Source organism: Cariama cristata, unplaced genomic scaffold (assembly GCF_000690535.1).
Source record: "Cariama cristata isolate BGI_N322 unplaced genomic scaffold, ASM69053v1 scaffold8896, whole genome shotgun sequence".
Lineage (NCBI taxonomy): Eukaryota > Metazoa > Chordata > Aves > Cariamiformes > Cariamidae > Cariama > Cariama cristata.
This window is the reverse complement of record NW_009622703.1, coordinates 50,446-74,465: the sequence shown is the minus strand read 5'-3', so window position 1 is coordinate 74,465 and position 24,020 is coordinate 50,446. Positions and strand designations below refer to the sequence as shown.

Below are 24,020 nucleotides of genomic sequence, written 5' to 3'. Positions count from 1 at the left end.
AAATGTTTGCCTCTGCATTTTACTCGACATTAAGGAAAGAAAAATTAAAGTAATTTTTTTTCAAAGAATAGGTGTTATAAGTTTTATCTTTATTAGGACACAAAAATCCTAGAGTATTGGGCCTCGATTGCAAGACAATATCCCTTTAAATCCAGACTTGTACAGCCCTGCAAGATCAATTCACTTCTGTTTCGCTGGAATGAAATACAGGAAAAAACAGTATAGAAAAAAATCTCTTATGTTGTAAGATTTCCCTTCTCTGGTATAGGGTGTGCCTTTCCCACCACGCACTACATTTCTCAGTGGAAGGATATTTAAAAACATGTTTGTTTAAGAATCATTGGAGAGCTATTTTATAAGAGCACAAACAAATTGTTATGTGTGTGGTTATAGCGAGATACGCACCTGAATCATGAATGGCATTCAAGCACTTGCTCAAAAACACACAAAGCAAGCAAATCTCATTGGGACCACAGACCAAGCCATTTCTTACTTAAAAGGACTTGAGAGCTAATAACTTCTTTCAAGGATATACTATTTAAACATCTGTTGGTTGACAAATACTATCTCAAAAACCTATGTTTACGTCTACCTGGTTTGATTTTAACCTACCTCCAATCGGAAAGTATTTTGGAGGGAACCTTTTACATTCGTAACAATTCAAGTGTAACTGTAATGCTGAGTAATAAGTTTGGTTTGTCCTGAAATTTTCTGAACTATGCAGTTCGTTATCAGTGCAGAAGCAGCAGAAGACTGCTGTGGTTGGCTCAGTGGATTTATAAAAACAAAACAAAACAAAACAAAAATTCCCCCCCCCCCCCAATGTAACCTTTACAGAATATATGTAAAATTGTGTCCTTCCCTGGTCATATTCACAACTTATCTACAAGATAGTGTTGGCAGTAGAAACTGCAGTCCATGACTATTTGCATTCAGCTCTCATCCATCTGTTCCTCTGCTTTCTCTTAGGCTTCAACTTGTTCAGTTTTTTGCGGGGTTTCTCAGTCTTCTGAGTTTCAACAGAATCCACCCCGAGAACATGTTCAGAGCAGCATAACTGTCCATTCAACATAGAATTTAGTACTGTCCCGTCTTGGTGTTCCTTGCAGAAAGAATTTGGGCAGAAGTGGCAGAAAGAAACAGAAGGTTTGCCACAAACATCACAGTGGTGCCAAGGACACTCCCACTTTCCTGCAATCAAAACCAAAGAGCACATTAGTAGGGTGTAAAACGTGACATGGTCTTGTAAAGTTTTACGTTTTAGCAGCTGTACAATGCATGACTTTCCCGACAAAGCAAGATGAGACAGCAACTACTGGGGCTAATCTCAAAAATCAAAATGCTACATCATACTTCCAAAGCTCAACTAACAGCAGTATGTAGCAGACTTGCCATCTTCTCATTTCAATACAGCAGTCAACTCCAGCTAGAAGAAATTATTCAAGCTTTATCCAATAGCATTTTACAGAACTTGCAGGCTGGTTGAGTATCCAAACATCCAGTCAACTGCTGCCTACCGTTACAACACTCACCTGTTTGTTGCAAGTTTTGCTCAGGGATGGCTGGTGTGCTTTACCTACAGATGCTCTTTTGCCTCATCATATTTTACCAGTCATTGTTTTACTGGTTTCAGGGATAAGAGGCTTGGCCTGCTTCACTTCTTCATATCCCACCTGACACGGCTGACTGGAACTAGATAGCTCCTGTGGTATCTAGAACTGCTACCTGATGTTTGTCGCCCTTAACATTTTCCTGCTCGCCTTGTTCCAGATGCTTTTGCTGTTTTTTTGGTTTGAACTCAACTGGCTTCATGCATTTCTTAGATACAATCAACTTTTCTGTGACAGGGCCACAGTGCTCCTACAATTACCTACATTTGTAAAACAAAAGGCTCATTTGGCCAGAGAGGGAGGAGGAAGGCCATCGTTTAGTTTCCATACTGAGGAAGAGCTCCTACATGATGCATGAACGAAGTTCTCACTATACAAAACCAATGTTTTCAAGGTGATGCTCTTGTCAAGGTTTCAGTGCAATAAATGAGGTACCTGCATAGGTTATTTATTTATGTAAGTTTAAGAGGCAAGCCGACTCACCAAAAGGACGTTTCACCAAACCAAGACAGGAGAGATGATAAGCTTTAGTACAAGATTTCCTGTCGCACAATACCAGCTGGCCTCCATCACCACAACGGAAACAATCATCTTCGGATTCTTTCTTCCCTTCATTTTTCATTCTGCGTCTCCGTGTTCTCTTTTTGGTCTTTTTGCCTTTTTCTTCTGAGGCATTAGTGGAAGAATTCTAAAAGAGTAAGATGCAAATCTGTAAATTCCAGTTTTGCAAAGGAAAAATACGACACATCCTAGCAAAACTGTTGGCATGCCTGGCAGACCGTGCACAGATGCAAAAATTTGACTCGGTGCAGGCCTGTCCAGTGCCTCACCGCACCTATCCGTGTTGACAAAAACACCGCACTGACCCTTGTGAAAAGTCATCCTGAAACCAGACCTTGTCCCTACAATTCCTTCCTACTGGAAAGCTCTTCCACTTTCTTATAACTGAAAAAAGGTCTTCCAATTTCCAGTCTAATCTACTTGCGGCTAATTTACTCCCATTTTGTTCTTGCACCACCAATCACTTCAATATCCGTTTTTCTCTTCCAGTTGTGTATACTCATGCTGGAATTACTAAAACCAGTCTCCACTTCTCTTTGAGGAACGGACAGCAGAATTTCAGGAACTGTAGCTGTGCCCATAATGCTAGAAAGAATGTACCAAACCTTATCCCTATTCCAGTCTGAAATTCTGCTGCTTGTATTTCAACTGTCCTTCATACATTCCGGACGTTTTCTCAACATCCCTACCATCATTCCCTCCCCCTCACCCCAGCAATCAGTACCTACTTTCTTTAAAATTAGCCCATTCTATCTACCAACGCAGACAGCCCTGCAAAACTGAACTGTAACATTTCATTTCTTCATGGCTGTCTGTGTAAACTGACCACAAGCCTACATGAAACCTCACTTAAGCCTATCCCTTAACAAAAACCAGCTATGTGAATTCTGGAGATTTTAAGTCTACCCTCTGAAGTGCCTGACACTGAGCAGTGTGAAGGACCACATGAAGGTGCAAGCCTTTCTACATCCACAAGTGATGTTCTCTTGGGAACGTACTTGTGCCTTCCCTCGCACTCCTATGCCAGCCCTTCAGGAAGCCCCGCCACCCTCTGCTGAATTACAGGTCTTAAATTAACCCGACATGAATCATACAGGTCATTTCTTGATGTAATTTGGTATCATTTTTTCCCTCACTCAACACTCACATTTTTTATTCTTCAGTTCAACTGAATTTTTTTTAACAAATCTTAACAAAACAATCATATTTTAAGGTTTAGGTGGGGGAAATATAAACTGCAATGTCAGAATAATCTCACTGAATGTAGTTAGGCTCAGTCTTAGTCAGTTCCTAGCTCCTAAAACCCTTCCCCTCCCCATACTTCAAATGGGACTAGGAAGATTATTCCTTCTGCAACCCCTTTTTTAATATGCTTTTGATTCCAGAAGCTAGTGCCGGTAGCTAGCAATATTTCTTATTCAGGACCCAAAGTAATTAATTTTTCATAGGAGAAAGTGGGAGAAAATATCTTAGGGTGGTCCCCAAACCAGTATTGCCTGCGGTACTATTACAGCATAAAAACGTATTCTTTAGCACCAAGGTTATGGTTGGTAAAAGAATGTTTCCATCTTCCCAGCAAGGGAAACAGTAAGATTTTTCCTCATAGGACAGCTAGCATCTGTTCAAGGAGCATTAACCCTTATTATAACATAAAACTCGTCCACTGATGCATACCCCAAAAGAAAAACCAAGGCTACTAAACAAGACACCATCAAAATCTCTTGATATATTACTTGCCTTTGGTCTGTCTCCAAGAAATCCACTGCAGTTTGGGGCACCACATTTACAGACTGTTTTTTCATTGCCCAGACAGTCAAGGTTGTAATTAAAAGTCAGCTCTGTCCCTGAGTGAGATAAGACATCCTCTTTCATTATGAAGGACAAGGTAACGAAGTCTATCAAAATTATTACAAACAAAGACAAATTTCATTATCTGTCGTCTGGGTTTGTATTTGCTTGCTGATCTATTATCATAGGATTTTCCTCCTCTTTAACTGCTCATAAGCGCTGACGATAACTAGATGCTAGTACAGCGTGACGTCTTATGCAATAACATTTTAAAATAAATGCATCTGGTCTACACACACACATTATATATATCTATGTATCTATACAGCTAGATATAGGTATAGATAGATAGAAGTATGTGTGCATGTGCATGTTTGTACACAAACCAGAACATACGTACTTTGAACAGTCACCTACATCCGCTCCTTAAATTTACTACCTTCACTTGAAAAGATGCAGAAGGACTGTCTGAGATCTCAAAAACTATGCTCTACAACATGAAGTGAATGCAAAGATACTAACTGGGGGCTCTTTGGTGTTCCCTTGGAAGCAAGCAACAAAAAGCAGCCGTGGGACTCACTATTAAGAAACATTCAAGTAAAAGGCAGACCACAAAGCATCTCTTCCATGTGCTGAGTTCTCTACAAAAATATTTGCACTGAATCAGTTAAACCATGACTGTCTCACTCATAACTGCGCCAAAGGTTTAACTTAGGGAATTAAACCGAAACCAACGTAAGCTGATATACCTGCAGGAATATCGCACACAGCAAACAGGCCGACACGAGTGTCTCCATTTACTGTCCATTTTAGAGTTTCACAATTTGGTTGGCAGCTGTGATTCATAAACCGAGAATAGTTTCCTTTGGGGCCAGCATCAATAATACGGTCCTGGAGATTGAACCAGCAACAGAATGAATGTTTTTTTTCTCCCCCTCTCACAAAAATAAATAAAATTCCATAAATTATTTCAGTAGTTGCATTGAAAACAGACATGGTGTTGCTACCTGGAAACATACAAGCAGACTGATGGTACTGTTGTATTGAAAACTGTAGTGTCCCAGGTGGCCTGGAATGTGACACTCCCAAAGCAATACTCATGCTCTAGCTCACATTTTCCCAGAACCCATCGCAGCCACATGGCAGGATAAGTGTTCTTGTGAGCACTGTGGTGGTCATGTTAAAGAACCCTCTACCTCCAGAAAACCTCAAAACTCAAACTCAGTGCATTTACAAATACTGTGCTTTATGGTATTTACCAAGTCACTGCATGATTACTTGCAGAGATTACCAGTTTCTCACCAGCTCTCCTTCCCCAAATCAGTCTAGTTTAAACAACAGTGAGCTCTTGGTAAACTAAAAAAAAAATCCCATCCCTGCACACAATCGCCTTTTAATTTTTGTCTCCACCAAACATACCAGACAATAAAAAAAGCAAATAAAGTCTTGAAATAGCCAGAACTGTGTTTCTTTGCAGAGCTGCTTAAGAAAGCTTTGCTTATTTATGAAATATTATTATAGTTTCCTTCTAACTCATTTTAATAATGCACACGCATGATTGTCATGACTACGTGCACATACATCCAGCTACTCTTAACTGCGTGTGCAGCTCAGCCTCATAACAGCACGGGCATTTTTGCAAGACAGAACCACAATGAGTGTTTATTAACTACAGCAAGAGTCAAATACATGTTCAGTTCAGATATCTAACGCACTGACGTTGTAAGTCAGTTTAGCAGAGGGGTGAGAAACTTGAGTGTTCAGAGAAACATCGTTTCATCATTCTTAGGTGATAACTCCTGTACAGGAACTCCTCAGTTAGAGGACTAACGAAAACAGTAGCTGTGGAAATAAAGAGCAGGAGAGTCTTGGGCAAAAGAAAGGTGATAAGGACTCAAAAAATATGCAGGACTGACAGCCAACTGTTGTTTTTCTCCTAAGTAGCTGTTTGGAGACTGAAGCAGTATAATATATATAATCAATACCTGCTACTGTCCAGGTTTTCCACTTTCTTCCCCTTCTCAGGAACAAAATACTCAGAAGTGTGCACAGAGAACCACAGATGCTGGATTAATTTGCTGCAGAATCAATCTGTGGAGTGCTAGCTGGCTATTAATGCAGATAGTGCTTTCAGAAAACAGTTTCTACAAAAGCACAAGCCTATTTTTGCTATAAACAAAGGGACAGATAGTTGCAAAAAAGATTAAATGCCCAATACAGGACACAGCCTCACAACTTTGTCCACACTCCTCTCAAGTGACAATTTTTCTTGCTGTTGAAATTTTAGTAAAAGTATTGCTAACAGTAATTCTTTCAACTGTATTATTACAATTTCCCAAAACTTCATACTTCCTTTTAAGACTAGGCAGATAAATACTTTTGCTGTACTTGTTTTCAAGCAACAAAGCACAATTTAGAGACCTTAATATATACTTTATTACATTACTCAGAACTAATGAGATGCATTCTATATATATATACATAGAATGGAGCAAGCGGGCACAGAAGATACAACATTGCGAACATATGAACTGGGGAACATCAAAGGTAGCACAGTGCCCTACCAAGGTGACCTACAGAAGGAAAAGAGATCGAAATAATGTTAAAATCAAACAACGGAAAAAAATGTAAAATACTCTACCTTATCAATAGTAAGCATATAGAAGTGGGTAATGTCATTTTCATGTGCATATTTGATTCTTGCCATACACTCCTCTTCATCGATCAGCTCACCAACATACTCATTCACAAACTCTCCCTGAAAGATACCAAGTATCACTAGTAAAGTATATACCAAACCCACAAACACCACCACAAGTCACCAATTCTTTGCTAGGCAAGAATGATTCATACCTTTTTAATGTCCCTCTTAGCGACCAGACCCCACCCTTTCCCATCGGTTTTGATGATCTTTGTCTCAGGGTATTGACGTTTTGTGAAGCACTGGTTTTGGCACCGTTCTCCCGCTGGACAAACTTGTGGATGGCATTCGTACATCAGCATCCGATTTAGGCACTCAGAATCAAAGCCACAAGGGTTTTCATCTGTGGGTTTGCAGTTGCACTTGGGAATCTCAGAAATGTCAGCAGTATATATCTGGACTTTACCACAAGGTTTATTCACCTGAATAATACATTAAAATAGTTCAAACATCACCTTAAAACATTTGAACTTATTCTAAGAGTTATTACAGTGGTTACTAATTTGGTTTTGCCACACCAGATGTTCCAATGGAAGCAAAATTTCATCATCTCATGACTGTAAAAGCACAATTACCAGCACATCACCACAACATCTCCTTCCCATCTCACCACTCGGCTCTTCCTCTCCAGTGCTGCCTTAGATCTTTTGAGTATCCAGTGTAGTTTCCTCAAACTTTACCTTAATATGCTTGTACGGTGGAGGTTTACGTTCACTTTCTTGGGTTTCTTTGGCTTCTCGCTGCAGCTTTATTTCTCGAAATCGAGCTTCAGCTTCTTGCAAAGCTGAAAAAGATTGTTGTATCAACAGAAATGCTAGAAAGACAATTACACCCCTCAAGTTGACTTGCTCATTCCCACATGTGTTAAGCAAAGAATCATCTTTTACTTCCTAGTCCCATCATTCAATTTTCTTGCAAACAATACTTCTAGAGTGTTAATGCTCTTAAGAGATGTATCAATTCTACTCTTTCTGTCTCCCAGTTACACTCATCATTTCCTTTCTGGAAAGTAAAAACCATCAGAAATAATTCCAGTTAGATGATAGTCTTTTACAAGCCATGAAAATAACGCTTTCATTCAAAGTTAGTAATAGTGACGGTTGCCCAGGACACGAAAACAATTTTTTCAATTCAATATTGTAAAACAAATGTACAAAACCAGACCTAAGGCTATGTGCAAAGAAAGTAATGCGCACATATCACAAGATTATTTTAGCTATGTACCATTTTTGAAGACTTTTCCAATTCCTTTGATCCCCTGGTATCTACTCCCTCTGTCTCCCTCCATATAAGGGAACACTCGTGCTTGGTGCGTCCAATAGTAATCCTTAGAACCAAAGAAAAACACAGGAAATTCTCCGATTTCATGCTTCATTTTCTGGATATTTGGGGGAACGTTTTTCGGATGGCAAACTTCTGCAGGCCACCATCTAGCACAGAAGTACAAATAAAAAAATACAGTATTTTAGTCAAGCTCTTTCTGCAAGAGATAGTTTAACAAAATCACCCTAAACAGCAGTAACTGATTATTATTTCCAAGATCCCAGTGGTTTTAAAATCCTTTCCTCCCCCCGCTCACTAGGCAAGGAGAGAAGACAGGACGAGAAAAGTAAAGCCTGACACTCAAATCTGTGAGGCTTTTGCCCACCTGCAAGAGAAGCATACACATAAAGCTCCTTGCATCTGGTTAGCAAAAATGTCATCTTTAGCAAGGCCTGCAATCACTGTAATTGTCAAAGATCAAGACAGAGCTGATAATAGCTATTAATGCTTTCTAGGATAAATCCCACCCACCTCTGTCTCACTCAAATCTCAATGAAATGTAAAACACTGACAACCTGAGTGACTTATCTCCCAGCCTGCAAGGTAGTAATTTAGCCAATTACAAGCTATACCAGCTTAATTATTTGAAGAGATCTCTGAAACAAAAGGGGTTGAAGGCTCATATACTGGAAGCAGATGTCAGAAAACTACAAGGAGTCCTGGACGGGTAATGCCTTGGCCCAGAGCAACAGTGAAGATACAAATCTTTGAACTTGAAGCTTGCAACGAGACGGGGTCCCTAGTTCACAGAGGAATGAGAAATCATGGGCAGCAAGGCTGGCCTACAGAAGCAACCAACTCTATGATCCTTAATTAAACATGCCAGTACTGTAAAACAAAATAAATCCATTCATCAGACCTGTAATTTCCCAGTTTAACCCAAATAATGTCCTGGAAATGGAGCTTCTTCCCCGCCCTGCAGTCATTGCAGTACCAGCTCCCATCTGGCATTTCAATGTTTAAACAGTCTGGGTGAAAGGCGGCAGGGCACGACTCGCAGCACAACAAGCTTCCTCCTTCAGAGAGAAAAAAAACATCAAGGCAAAAATGAAAGTTTTGCATTCCAACCAAGTTCAAAGCAGTGCGACACACATGTGCTAGGTTCAGTTAGAAAATAAATGGTTAAAACATGCTGGCCTGTAACAAATACGTATCATTTAGTTTTGTACAAAAAACAAAAGATCCTTACTGATTCAAATGCCTGGCAGACTCCGATTATTAATACATACAAAATAACAAGCAAGCTAGCAATAAAAAAGCCAGAATAATGCACCACAAATTGCAATATTTTTGTTTTACTTTAATGACTAAAATATATTGAACATAGTTTAATATATATTAATATTTCACTGTATAGAAGATTTTGACAAGACCAGATTTCTCTTATGATTTTTTCCCTGGGGGGAGAGGGAATGAGGTTGTTAGTTTGTTCCATGAATTATCAAGTGGAAAGTTAGCTGCAGCTTAAAAGCTGCTATGCTGCATGATAATTTGTTAACAAATCAGGTAAACTTTCACTGCTACTGTTTAATCAGCACTATGCATTTTGTGGCTCTCAATAAGAAATAAATTTATTGTACAACATAAAACAAAACACCCTTAATTAGTGGCACTCCCAGCAACAACTAATACTGATTCAATTTGCTGTCTGCTGCTAAACTAAAAGCAACTCTTAAAATATTTATGTTGTAATATTATGTACTAGCAATAAAGAAACACAAAAAGCTTCAGTACATTGAACACAGGGGAAAGAATACAGAAATACTTCTCATTATGTCTCTTTGGTAAAGAATTAAATCAGGCTTCCTGTTGCTGGACAAAGTCCAAGTAAAAACATTCTTTAATAAATTATATCTGCAAAAAAAGGATACTCGAAAACTTGACGCAGCACAAGCAACCTGAAGTTACTTCAATACCTAATGGAGCCTAACTTAATATGCCACATTTCTAATAATTTTCTATAAACAGATAAGTAAAATTAAATTTAAATTGAAGAATAAAATGTTTTGATGCTGCATTTATGAAAGAGTTTTACATTAGTTTACCTTTTGAACACACAAAGCACCAGCTCACATTGACATGCGCATGATGACTTTTTCCTTTCATGGCAGTGAAATGATTCGTACAAACAATGTTGTTGGAAGCGATGACTGCACATCCCGCAGCAATGCAAACGTCTCCAGCATGGTATGCAACAGGACAGCGAACACAACGCATCATCTTTCCTAGCAAAGCAGAACACTGCCATGTTATTTTTCAACAAAACTGATTTATAATTTGAGCTAAAAAACGGTAGTACTGCCTGAGGTAGCCTATATATACAAAAATATATCAATTATGTTTTCAATGTCTGCATATTTGCATTTAGCAACAATACTGAATTAACAAAGGTTTTTAAAGAACCTACACTGAGTTTAAAGCACTATTTAAATGTGAAGGCTTTAACTATGCACACCAGGATAGATAAGCTTTCCTCGGTCATGCAATTTTGTCTACAGATGTTGCCCAAAGCTAAAAATATGCACAGAATCAAATGTCTCCACGTTCAGTGAGCCTTGCTGCAGGATTTATACATTCACAGGTCTTGCCCTCGCTCTGCTCAGCCTGTCTCTCCTCATCATATATGCATTCCAGATTTCATTCTCTCTTGAGAAGAAAACATGGTTAACTATAGACAGTGGAAAGCTACTTAAAAAAAGAACAAAAACAAGGGAAATACTAATGTTGGCTAAAAATTACTCAATTATTATTGTTTTAAAAATTTTGAATGAATCAATAGTCCATGCATGCCTGAAAAGTTGCAGCTAGCAGCTATTAAATGGACAGACCCCTTACCTTAACATACCATAAACAGACTTAATTCATCAGTCATAAAAACGTAAAATGAAGCTACCTTTTGAAATTCGTGGATGTGAGGGGTTACTAACATGACAACTTAGGCAGCTGTGGAGAGGACATCGAAACCCCCTGTTCTCAAACACAGTAAGATGAAATTTTTTCACACAAGCTTCATGGTAGAATTTTCCACAGTGGGATACAACACAGCGTTTCACATCTGCCTTTCTCTCTTTACATACAAAACAGGTATGCACACCTAGTGGCAAAAGCAATAAAAATAATGTAACTAATTTTTCATCCAAACACATGAATTCAAAATGCTTCTGTTGTGAGTTTTTGTTATGCATGGGAGAGTTGTTTTTGTTGTGTGTTTTTTTTTTTAAACAAACTCAAATCAATTTCTATTATTTGATGCAGCAATCTATTTACTTTTAGCGTTATTTAACTCTTCAGTGTTAAATACTAATCTGCTCAGATACAGATAAAATAAAGTTACAATGCAAACCCATTGCAGTTAAAGTGTACACAACAACACCCAAAGCCTCACCGATCTGCTTTTATGTTCTTAATCATAAGCCTCAGTATGCCAGGATGACTATGAATTTTTTTTAGTTTTTTTTAAAGCAATGAAATAGGATGATGGGTTGTTTGTGATCTTATGAAATTTGAAGTAGGTCCACAAATCAAAGACAGGTATCCTCTGATCTTCTCTCTGGACCGCTTGGAACAGCTTTATTTTGAACCAAGGTTTACTGCATGTACTGAAATGAGCTTATGAGCAAGAACGCAAATATTTTACATAAAGTTTTGAGATTAAGAACTTCCAAGCAGTTATTAAAGGATTAAAAGCAAATAAAATTAATAGCAGTAAGGTAGTCTTTTAATAGGAAAGCAAAAGATTGATATAGACACACAAAGGACTGAAAAAGGACTTAAAATGTTTCCCTTGCTGCTTTTTTCCTACAGTTTCTTAAGTCTTTGTGACAGACTTTAAATCTAATCTGTAACTGTACTCAGAGAGCAAATATTCTGCAGTTATTAAGGCAATGGAATTCAGACTAAATCAGCCAAGTTGCAAGAAAGTTCTCACTGAAAACAGAGTGAGCTTTCTAAAACATGGCACACTTAATGGTACTGTAGGAACTCCCACCCTGTCAGGCACCAAAGGATAAATATGGTTTCTCCAAAGATACATACTCTGTCCAGGAGGATTTCCTAGAACAACGTATGGGAAAACTACAACTTTTTTTTTTATTAATAGAAAGGGACAAACTTGCCTGATGTACATTCACTACAAATGAATTTTCCTGCTGGTCTTCCAGAGAGCCCAAGGCAGCTTACATGAAAAGCTCGATAGCAAAGTCCTTCACACAGTAGGAGATCACCTGTTTTTTCACACAGCTTTTACAACACAAAGGCATTGAATGTTAAAGAAAAGTTCATATGTGGAAAAAACTGTTTTCTTTATTTCTTTTCATATATTGCTCCTCAAAATCTCTTTCCCCATTGTTGAAATCAAATTTAACAAGTGAAAGATAATTTTACAAGCATCATCACATGTCCTGGCTTCCAGTCAAAACAGCTAATAGTCATTAAACTGCTAGAAATATCACTCATGGAACCATGGTTCATGAGTAAATACAATCTGACAGAAAAAGGGAAAAGAAAAAAAAGCTTTAAGAAATTTTCCCTGAGCACACTGATGCATCTGAGTAGGGTTAAAAAGCATCCTTATTTTCCTTTCCCTTGGCAAAAGGAAATTAATCTAGGTGGCACAATGACACTTCTATGTCTGAGTGGTTAGCAATGACACATGCATAACTAAACATGAACCGAACAACAATGCTGGCAGAATTTAAGGGATTAGCCAACATTTAAAGATAGATATAACCTCATCATCACTATGTACAAGAAATGGAAACACAACTGCTTGCCCAGTCTTGTGGAAATAAATTTGATCTCTCCATTTGTATTGTGTTATCATTTCATAATCTAAGAACTCTTCTGGCATAGTTTGAGAAAGCTTTTTGCTTTCAATTAGCATGCCACACGCACGCTGCTACCAATGCATCACTGCAACCTCTGCTGCACGCAGAAGCACAGAATCCACCGGGTTTTACTTTCTCCTCTTTATTAACAGATAAGCGAGCAGCTCTTCTCAATCATTTAACTAGTTACCTGGCAACACTCACGCACTTATGCTGAGGTACAAATTATGCTTATCTTAGAGATCTGGAAACTCAAGCAGAAAGGCTAAGTCAGTTATTGGAGGTCAAGAAAAAAAATAATCAGGAACGAAGAATTCCATTTACTGGCATGGCACCCTCATCACTAACAGACATCTCAGACCCACGATAAACCTGTTTCTGGCCTAAAATTGTCATTTTCATATTTAAAAAGACCTTTCCTAGAAAACCTCAGAAAACATGGCTCGCTGCCCCAGCTAACATCTCTCACCTGACACACATATTCTTTTTTTGTTCCTGCTCCTCGCTCAGATTTTTTGGATGATATAGACACTTCAGTCTGAGTTTCATCAGCACTTTCATAGGGAGACTCTGACCGCTCATCTCCTTGGCCATCGGAGATCTGAAGATTAAACATACATGTTAGAGAAAGCAGTCACGTATGGTCAATTTTGTACAGAATATCAACTGAAGGAAGCAAACTGCAATTCAGACTAGCAGATTTAGGCACACTCCTTCGGTTTTGTTTCCCCCATCTTAAAAAATCTCGATTAAAACCAGCGAATGCATTTGTGGAAGTCTCATCAGAAAGCCTATATAACAATCATCCTCACCAACTCAACAGCAGGCAAAACAAAACACCAAAACTTTGTAATGTGGCATTTTATTTATACTCAGTACTGTAATGCAGTTAGCTAGGAGTGCCTAGCCAGTAACACAGGGATATCTTCAAATTCCTTGATTAAAGATTGAAAAATCTTTTATGAGAGAGTACCAGTTAATTTTAGAAAGAAAGCTGGTAAACTTCAAGCTGCACATGCAAGTATCTGACCCAAATATTCTCCAAGAAAATGGGAATAGTATATAGAAGAGAGGAAGAAAGAAAAAAGTGGATCTCTGAATATGTTTAAGGAACATTATAGCCAACAATGATTTAGTGATGCTTTCTCCAGGTATTTCAGCTATACTAGAAGTCCTTTGGAACCAGACGTTTTCCTCCTGTGGAAGGAATCAATCCTTTTTTGGTAAGCCCTCTGATTTTCTCCCTACAGAACTTCTTCCAGCATCAACAGCATTTTGGTGGGTTTTCTCTAAACCTTATCCGTACTTTAAAAAGGTTGTTGAAAAATCAGTCATGAGAACTGGAGGCAATAGCCCATTACAAGTCTCATAAGTACAATACCCAAAGCAAACCAACGTGCTACTCTTCTTCACCGCTTCTCTTCTGCTGTGTAAGGATCTCCCTAAGTCTTTTCAATACAGCACTGAAAGCCACTGTAAATTGTCGTGGTACTCATTTTGCCAAGAGCCCTTTGTCAGGATGCACACACCTCACTTTATATGAAGAACTTGCTTTCTGTCTTCAGACATATGTTCTCATATTTTGCTATAGTAAAGACACATTTTATTAAAAATGGCCCAGCTTACCAAGTAATGGAGACAGCTACGTGCAACCTCCCTATCAGCCAATTTCTATGTAATGTACAACTTTATTAGAAGTTACTTATTTTGAAATCAGAGAGAAAAATGTAAAGCCGAACCACGCCTAGCATCAGTCTTTATAAAATCCCCTTAGAAACACTGGTTTTGAGCAATTACTTCTCACTGATGCTGCCAGCTAACTTGCATTCCTCCATTTAACATTACTTTCCATGTCTAAAAATATTTGTAAATTGGATCAGATTGACAGTTGGTTGGTTGGTTGGGGTTTTTTTCTAGATGACTTGCAAGGGTATAAATGCATTTCCTCTGTGCAAATGCATACCATCAAAGTGATTCGTACCTACACTTCACCTATGAATATTTCTACAACTGGAGTGATTTGGAGATTCTGCCTGACCGTTTTAGAAGTGGTTAAAAGAAACTGCACGTAAAATCATTGCTTTGTTCAGGCACCAGGAAATCTCTGTCCCCTGGAAGAAGCTGTGAACTAGTAAACTACAAATGCAACCTGAGTGCATGGCCAGGAGCAGCCAGTTCTTGCTGGGAAGGGGCAGAAAAAGAAAGGTAGCGTGGGAGTTCGGCAAAAACACACAAACATTTTCCCTTATGGTTTAAGTAAACTTACACACGTGCTTATTTCTGTTTAAACTATTCCCACAGAAACATTAATTAGTAAAAGCAGTGCACTGCTTTAATGTTTTTGGTACCTCATTATGTTCCTGTTTCAACTAGCCAAAATTACTCATGCTTAGAAAAGAAAAAAAGGAAAAAACAAACTGGAAGGTCTTAGAGCTGTATTTCTTTTCTACTTAGACAAAAAAGCACTCCTCATGTTGTAAACAAAACAAGCAGTCTTACATTGATTTGACACTACACTTGTATCCCATCGTTTCCCCATGCCACAAAGTACACCTAAAATCCCGAGAAAAACCATTTGTGCAGCACACCTTAAGAGTTAAGATAAGTCTTCTTTCCGGCAGCAAAAGCTATGCAGTCTTGCCCTCAAGGAAAGCACTCCATTTCCCCCAGCTCACTACTTCTGAAGGCAGAGCAGAGAAACAGAACGTACCCCGTGACAAATAATACATTCAGTCACAAGAAGACTGAGGTTTGTTTCAAAGCAATGGTTTCCTAGCTTTTCTTTGGTTTATAAACTTGTAAAATGCTCAAATGAAGGATGTGGACCTCTATATGGAAAGGTAACCCTATTGACAAAAGGCAGTTTTTCAGAAACCTCCTAGATATAGGTCACAAAATCCCAGGCATTTATGAACCATAGGTTGACAGCCATTTTCCTAAAGAACTGAGATTTTACTGCCTCAGAATTAATGCACCAGCCCTTCGTTTAAACTAAATGGTTACCGAGCCAAAAAGGAGCAGTGCTGGCAAGAATCAAACCACATCACAAATGCAACCACAAAACCCAAATTCGATCAGCCCATTCAAGATAAAACTTGGCAATTTACACCCGCCTATAGATTAATGCCGTATTTCAAGCATGAATACCAACACACATAGCATGAACAAAATACCTTTAGTTCATCAACCGTATGGCTACCAGACTGAGTATCTTTCAAGATCTCTTCCTTTACAGCTGTCAGAAGCCTCACACACTTCACAAATCAAATGCTCTATTAACCACCAGTTTTGCACTACAGACACAAGCCTGGATACCTGCTCATGGCTGCGGCGACTCCTGAGAATCAATACATTCATAAGAAACCCAGCGATACACTTCTACACCGCCTGATGCAGGCTGCATCTCTTGATCCCCGCTACCACAACCAAAGTTTTAGCCGTCACATCCAACAGCCACGTTACATCTAACCCATGCACAGCTCGCATCCACTCCAACATCGTCTGAGAGTTTTCATATTCGCTAATTTAGCGGACTAATAAAGGGAGAGGTTAGCAGATTCCTTGTTATAAGAGAAGGAAGCACTTCTTCAGAATAATTCAGAGTTTGACCCTAATCTCATCTTATTTGCATCTTGCAGAAGGCAAAACACCCTCTACCACCCATCTCCCTTTGCAAATAACCCCTGTTGTATATAACCATCTTTTGGGAAACCCCAGAAGAGAGCTGGAATTCAACCTCTCAGCTCCTGAAGTCATTCCAGAATAGCTGATGGAAATATCAGGGAAGCAAAACGAGCGTCTATCCCCTGAGACCTGTGTAGAAGAGGTCGAGACAATCTTCATCTAACGTTTCTCAGAGAGGACTTACAACCTAACGACAGGTAGAGCACAGGGTGGTTGGGAAAACTATGTTTGGACCCCAAACATAGTTTTGTGGCACTAACAGGTTCTGATTCACCAAGGGCACAGTTGAGTTTTACAGTAAAAATACCTTTAGATTGAAATAGTCTCTAACTAAAGATGATTTACAAGATGATCGCTGGAAATCGGTTCATGCCAACGTGAAACTCAGCCACCTCTGAAATTAAACATAACACTTTTGTGGTTTGTTAACATAACTTTCCGTAACGGAAGGTCTAATAGTTTACATACAAGTGCCCAAATCACAGCATCCAATAAAAATCAGCAGTTTTTTCAGGGTTTTTGTCTTTAATTGTTAATTTACAAACGTAAATCTTTTCCTCGTGATCATGCCAGAGCTTGTCTTGTCCTTACTTTTGTAATATAATCTCCTTAGCAAAGTAAATTGCATGTAATTAACTCTTCTGATATTCAGGCCAAGGTTCAAAGTAATCAACATTTAGATTAGCAGCAAAACCTGTTAATTAGCAATTGTAGCGAATGCCAGTTTCCTATTTTATTCTGTTTTACATTTTGAGTTATTTCTGATTTCTCATAAAGGCAAAATACTATTTTTAAGAATGTAAAATTAGGGGAAAAAAGGAAAGGCTGTTCACTTCAGATTTATAGCAAGTGACAAGTTTCTGCAATGAAATCGTACCCGAACTCAATGCTGCAACACGGAAGACACCTTTCTTCTGCTGAAGTTAGTATGATCGCAAGTACCAATAAACTTTACGTTTTGCACATCAGTCAGGCTTTCCTTCCCATTTCCTTCAATTAATGAAGGTGAACGTTATTTTGCGAGGACTTGCCTGTAGAGGCTTTCATGCTGCACTGCCTGAACACTGAGCAACTGGGTGGTATTTCAGAAATCAAATGCAACTCTTTCTACTGGAGACTGTGCATCTGCGTACACAAGTGAGAGAAAGGGAAAAAACTGGCCTAAAAAGCAAATCATGAGCTTTGCTCTTCATTTGGGCTGAGCCAGAACTTACTTCAGGGACCAGTGACATTCAGAATATGGTTGCTCACAGAAGCAACAAATTTACTGTCAGGCTCCCAAGGCAATCCTTCCTTTCCCATGTGTATCAGTCATTATTCACTACTTAGACATGTAAGACTCAAAGGGAACACGTAAGGACACATTACCGCATTTTTTCCAAGTTCTCTATAACTTTATTTTTGGAAAAATAATTGTTACTGAGTCAAACTGGGACAAAATTTTGGCATCTCTGTAAATTCTTTGGGTTTAAGTATTATATTTTTACCTGTGAGAAGACACAAACTGTGGCAATGTGTCATTAGTTTAAGAATTGAGTCTACTCATCTCAAGGTATTTTGATCGTACATCTTACACAACTTTTTTTTGGCAAGTTACTCAGACCCACAACGGTATAGGAATCAGCATATCAAGGCTTTGTATCCCCGATGTATTTTTAATTTCCTTTTGAACTATATGCTAAAATTCCCTGTTCACAATAACCAAAAGAAGTGTTTAATGGATTCTTTCAGACAAACATTGACCTATTTTTAGAGAGACTATATAAGAATGCTTATAAAAGCAATCTTCAGCATTAATTCTTAACTGAATGAAGATGCTTTGCATACTGCAATATTTGGCGTATAAAGCCAGATTACACCAGCAACCACCACTGAATACTGGGTAATTGTTTAATTGCTAAATATAAAGATGAATTTACTTTTTTTTACTGCTTCCTGAACTACTTCCCATTTTGTGCAAAAGGGATATACAATGTGCGTACAGATGCAAGGACTGTTTGTGGGATAATGGAGTTTCCTTATCATGGCTACACTGAGTAAGTAAGAATTTGTTTTTGATGGAGGCTGCTGCACAGGCTAAGAAAAGAGGAGGACATGTGTGCAACTCCGTACATTTAAAATAAGACTTAAGACACTAGAGTATTAAAAGGAATTAAATTGAGTCAGCTATGTGCCTTTTGTGAGTTTATATGTTCATATTCTTAATTTTGCCTTTTGATAGAAGCCCTCTAAAAAGATTAAGCGGGGGGGGAAGATGATTTAACAGAAGTATTATGTACAAAATCACTTCTCAAATGTTTTTCCTACTGTAAGACTTTCCTCAGCTGCAATGCTGAGTTTCAGTTAACTGCATAATTCACTGCACCAGCAATGAAAGCGTTCAAAGCTGAAAGGATAAGCACTAATATTGGGAAACATTTCTCACACCATCCAGTACATCTAAATGTTGAGTTCAAGGCTACAACAAGTTTTTAAGCATTTTTTGCAACCAGGTACCTGATTCCAGTCTCAGCCACACACCTCAGCAGAAATGCGAGCCAATTCTTCATTCCCTCTGGCTTTTAAAAAAAAAAAAAAAAAAAAAAAAAAAAAATTGCGTCAAAGAGTGCAACCCAATTTCTCTTTCCTCTTTTTTTTTAAAAAAAAAAAAAAAAAAAAAAAAAAAGTTGGATGCAAGCTGGTATGTGCACTCAGCTCGCATATTTCTAGAATCACGTGGGTGAACTTCACAAATGGTATCGTCAGTTCCACATCTGGATGGCTGAAATGTCACTTATTACAAAAAAAAAAAAAAGAAGATAGGTACTGACATATTCTCAGTTGGCATCCAATCATACTGATACATGGTACAAGAAAGGACAGCCTGGAATTTAAAAATTCAGATGATGCTGTGTTTCAAAGAAGCAGGTGAGGACGAAGTGAAATACTCCTGTGGACATTTGCTCCAACTCACCAACTTGAGGAAAAAAAACTTTTTCCATTTAAAATTTTCTACTTTCTTTCAGATGGTTCCAAAATCAAACAGTAAATACCAGAACCAGCAAAACCATTATACTGCAATTCCAAGGAAAAAGAGGTTCAGAAATTCTAGGTCTGAAAATAAATGGCTGTACTTATCCAATCTGCAGCCCAAGAATTTAAGAAGTCATGATAGTAAGAACACAAAATGCAACTGTTCTGCTTGTCAAGACTGGCCCTCAATCAGCTGTTGACCTGGCTATTGAACATGCTTTTTTGTTTCAGGCTTAGGACTAAATCTTCAGTTTTAAAAGATGATCTATAAAAGCATCTTTGATGGCTCACTGTTATCCTGAGGGAGTGGGGAGGTGGTGGTGGTGGTGTCTTTTTTTCTTCCCTGTAAATACCTCCTGGCTAAAGGATGTCCTAGAGGGCTAGAGCACCCGTATTTGTTAATGCAAAAACTCATGCCTCATGGAGCTGAAGCAAGTTTCAAATACTATTCACCGCATCTTAGCAATTGCAAAGTGAACAACATTCACACTTCTGTGCTTATCAGCTTCACTAGGACTTCTGCTCTCCTAGATCCAATTCAGTCAAGCTTGCCCTGCCCAGTGTTTGAAGGTTCAAATCAAATTTGGAAATTTTGAATGAAAAAGTTGCTAATATTTATGCATCTGTGGTGCCCCCACTGGAATGGTCTCCAACAGTTACTACTCCACCAGTTGCACACCTTTTCAGACCTTTCTAGCTACGAATGTGCGATTTTAATTTAAAAAAATTCTTCCTCAGAAAACTCACTTTAAGTCATTCAGTCTTATCAAAACACTTCTTATATTACTCATATATGCTTGCTTAACAGCACTTCTTAAGCATTACGAATACAAGCTTTGGTCTTAGTCATATTCAAGACAACAGTGTTCCTCTGTCATGTTGTGCTTAATCAGCTATAAAGGCAACTAAAGGGCAAATCTTTCCAGAACTAAAAAAGTTAACCCTCCCACTTCCCCTTGTTTTCACTCGAGCATCTCTTGTTTTATAATCCTGGCTGTAGAACATGAAATGGAAACAAAGTCCACTATGTATACTTATTTTAAAGCTATAGGTATATAAAATGAAAACAAAGAATGGCAGAAAATTATTTCCTTCTGCTTTTTTGTTTGGTAGGCAAGTCATCTCCAGAGCAGGATCAGCAGGATCCGTAAAGAAAGGGTCCACAAAGAGGGACCTACTGCTCTTTCAGATTTGTCTTAAGACACTCACTGGCTTAAGTGGGATCCTCTCTCAGGTCATCTGCTATCTTTAACAGACACATTGCATCTTTTTATAAGTATTTTAGAAGCATGTTTCCACGACTTCTGAATGCTGTTGGCCATTAAGTTCCAGTTTGCTTAAAACGAAGGACACTGCTACAAGCTCAGACTTCCTGACGTGACTTTAGAGGCAGTGATTGCCATACCCCAGTCCTCCAGGAGGAACTGGTCTGGTCTGGCTAAGAGTTTTCTCTAGAAAGCTTGGAATATGCATGGTCTGATAAGCAAACTCTTTTGTCTTTCCATGGACAAACCCCAACTGTATTTTTTTTTTCTTATTAAGAAAATCTCAGCGGCTAGAGGGTTGTTTTTTTTTTTTTTTAAACTTATATATAAGTAAGTCAATAAGCAACATATGAACAACAGATCAGACTGTATTCAAAAGACAATCTATCGTGCACCCACACAGAGACAGAAAAACTGACAGAGCCAATTGAGTTACAGTTAACATTTCCTTTATTTCAGTATAAGAATTCCTGAACTGAATGAAGAATGATATTTTGGCCCATACTGCTAGACTAGATAAATTCTTGAAGTATGCGGTGCCACAAGTGTACACAGTACTATAATAGCAAAAAAGACGGCCTGGGACAAGTTTCATTTTTATTATTAGCAGGAGTTAGACGTTTCAGATAAGGATATTATGCATTTCTGAATTTGCCTGAAAAGTTAATTAAAACTATGAGAACATTTTAAAACATTATAAAATTGCCTACAGATACTCATGATACTTTGGTAGGGGATGTGGAATAAAAACCTACATCATATAAACATTCAGTAAACAGATTCTCTGCACTCTGAAGCCTAAATAATACACAAGATGAGAATAATTACATAAAGAAACTTAATTTTCTACACAGAATGTGCTGCCAAAGAACAAGAGTCAAGCCTAGAACTTTTTTCCATGTGAAAGTAGAAGCATTGTAACAAAACTGTATGATCTGGTGGGCAATGCAGGTCATTTCAATTGTTAGAAGCTTTAGCAGAGGTTTAGCAAGAAACAAGTCCAACTACTTGCAGCGTTCCACAAAAATGTACCCCTGACTACTTGCTGGTGCTTTGAAAGAGGGGGGAAAAAAAAAAAAAGAAAAAAAGAAAAATCTATAGGTATACAGAAGCAAACACAGGAAACAACTGTCTGCTAAGTCAGAAGATTTAAGGTGGCACTATATATTAAATTATCCTTAAGTACTGTTTTGAAGAGAAAATTATCTTTGAAGGAAGCTGGAATGAAATGCTAGAAGCACACTGATTTTGTTTAACAATGTGCAAGGTTAGCTTCAACTATTTCTTTTTCTTTAGGGCAGTAGTTTGTTTAAAATAACAGGAATTCCTTTCTTCCTTCCTGTTCTTAGGATCTCAAAGACAGCTATTTTCACCTTCAGTAAGCATGCCCAGAATATTCTAGTTGTATACTGTAAGACAACTAGACTCCAGGGTCGATAAATGGAGCTGATGTACTTTTTTAGTTGCAAGTTGTACATGTCTCAGGACTGCCTTCTCAATCAAATACCTTACCTCTTAAGAACTGTATGTTTTCTCCACTGTGTATACATGCTAATACCCATTAAAAAAATGCAGATAAACCAAATCTACCTCAAATCGATAATGAGAAAAAAATATGCTGTTTAATATGCAGAAAAAGAGCAAAATTTAAGGCTTGCATTATTAGACCTTGGAAAAGTAAAGAGTTGTAGCTGTAACCAGCAACTGAGCTTGTTTTGATGCTGGATGTTACAGAAACAAGAAAGAATTCCCTCTAGGGAAGGTATGAAGAACTTAGGATAAAAGCAACACCTTCAAAGTCTTTCATAGGCTTCTTTAAACTGCCATCTGCTGGTCAGCTCATACATCATGAGGACATGATGAATGACGGGCTAGCTACGAATTTAGAGTATTACATACTCTTTACTTTGTCTTCTCCTAGAAAAAATTAAATTTTCTCGGACAGAGTTCAGAGCTAGTATCTAGCCTCTGCAGGATACTGTGACCCTTATCTGCTGTCAACAAATCCATCCAATTTAATGAAGCCAGCCAATAAGCACAAAAACGGATTGAAAAGCTAAAGCAGGTATGTTTCATGCAAACACACAAAGTGTGCCAATGATCCAGCAGTAATAGTAATGTAAAGCCTTTTTTATTTATGAAAAAAATACTGGTTACACTCTACTGGCACCTACTACATTATTGGGGGGTGGAGGGCCAAGGTAAAAAAAAAGAAACGAGAACACACCGCCTGTATCTCTTCTCACAAATATCATGGGCTTTTGGACAGTTCTACCAAGTCTCACATAGGCAGTAAAAAACTACTCCGAGCTTTTGCAGGCTCCAAAGTGTTGAGTATCTTTCTCACATCTGGCCCTACCAGTTGCTCATTCAGAATTAGATTTTAAACAAAATATTTCACATGAAGTACTAGAGGAAATGACTACTGATGTCAAGTGCCTAGAAGTAAAATTAAGTATTTTGTTTCAAGAATAAATGCAGGTATGAAATTTATTTATTCATGTAAAAATACCTTACTGCTTCTGTCCATCCATCTTAAAACAACTTCAAAGCCCATTTTTTAAAGGGACTGAAAGTCTACCTTTTAATCTCTGATATGTCAGGCCTATAAATGTTTGTTTGCTCTTAAGGCAGAAGTCCACACCCCCACCCCGTCTCTCTCCCCTGTAAACTACATACCCAAAGTAACTTATCAATTGAAAATTTGGCCTCGACCAATTGTATAATATTGCAAGTAAAGACCGTTAAAAAAATACCCCCAATAAAAACAAAAAGCATCCAAAATGTTTTTTTAAAATGTCAAATGAGATGCATCTTTTAATCAAGAAAAAACTGAGCACACCCTTCCTACTGAACACATCTTTACTAGAACTTAGTTGCAACAGACTGACATTTAAGAGGTGTGCAGCTAGAAACAGTCCTTGACAAGTAACACTCATATCCAGGTTCCATTCTGGAATCAGCTGTCCACAAATAGTGTGAGGAGGGGGAAGAAAGGAGGGGAAAAAAAAAAAAAAAAGGCCAGAATTCACTTAGTATTGCTTGTGGAGGTGTATGTGCTTGTGGAATATGCAGAATTTTTTCTATCTTTGTTAAGACAGCATCTAAACCAACATTTAGAAGTACTATAGTGAACACAGAAATATAAAAGTTAATCAGTAAATGCATTTAATGTTGAGAAGAATTACATCCTATTCAATTAGCTGTGCAAGGCTTTCATCATTGCATGATTGTATTTTTTTAACTCTTT

At 38.1% G+C, this 24,020-nt stretch overlaps 1 protein-coding gene across 1 annotated transcript in view; it reads right to left on the bottom strand.

The window, feature by feature from the left end:
• Positions 1-807: 807 nt before the first annotated feature.
• Positions 808-24,020, bottom strand: part of WHSC1 (Wolf-Hirschhorn syndrome candidate 1) — a 60,438-nt gene continuing 37,225 nt past the window's right edge. Inside the window, exons 9-21 of the mRNA XM_009702435.1 lie at positions 13,279-13,410; positions 12,099-12,222; positions 10,877-11,077; positions 10,029-10,208; positions 8,843-8,999; positions 7,885-8,090; positions 7,341-7,444; positions 6,813-7,082; positions 6,601-6,717; positions 4,709-4,850; positions 3,909-4,015; positions 2,094-2,298; positions 808-1,191 (exon numbers count right to left, since the gene is read on the bottom strand). Of these exons, the coding sequence (XP_009700737.1) occupies positions 923-1,191; positions 2,094-2,298; positions 3,909-4,015; positions 4,709-4,850; positions 6,601-6,717; positions 6,813-7,082; positions 7,341-7,444; positions 7,885-8,090; positions 8,843-8,999; positions 10,029-10,208; positions 10,877-11,077; positions 12,099-12,222; positions 13,279-13,410 (2,214 nt within the window). The 3' untranslated portion in view covers positions 808-922. The remainder of the gene's footprint in view (positions 1,192-2,093; positions 2,299-3,908; positions 4,016-4,708; positions 4,851-6,600; positions 6,718-6,812; positions 7,083-7,340; positions 7,445-7,884; positions 8,091-8,842; positions 9,000-10,028; positions 10,209-10,876; positions 11,078-12,098; positions 12,223-13,278; positions 13,411-24,020) is intronic.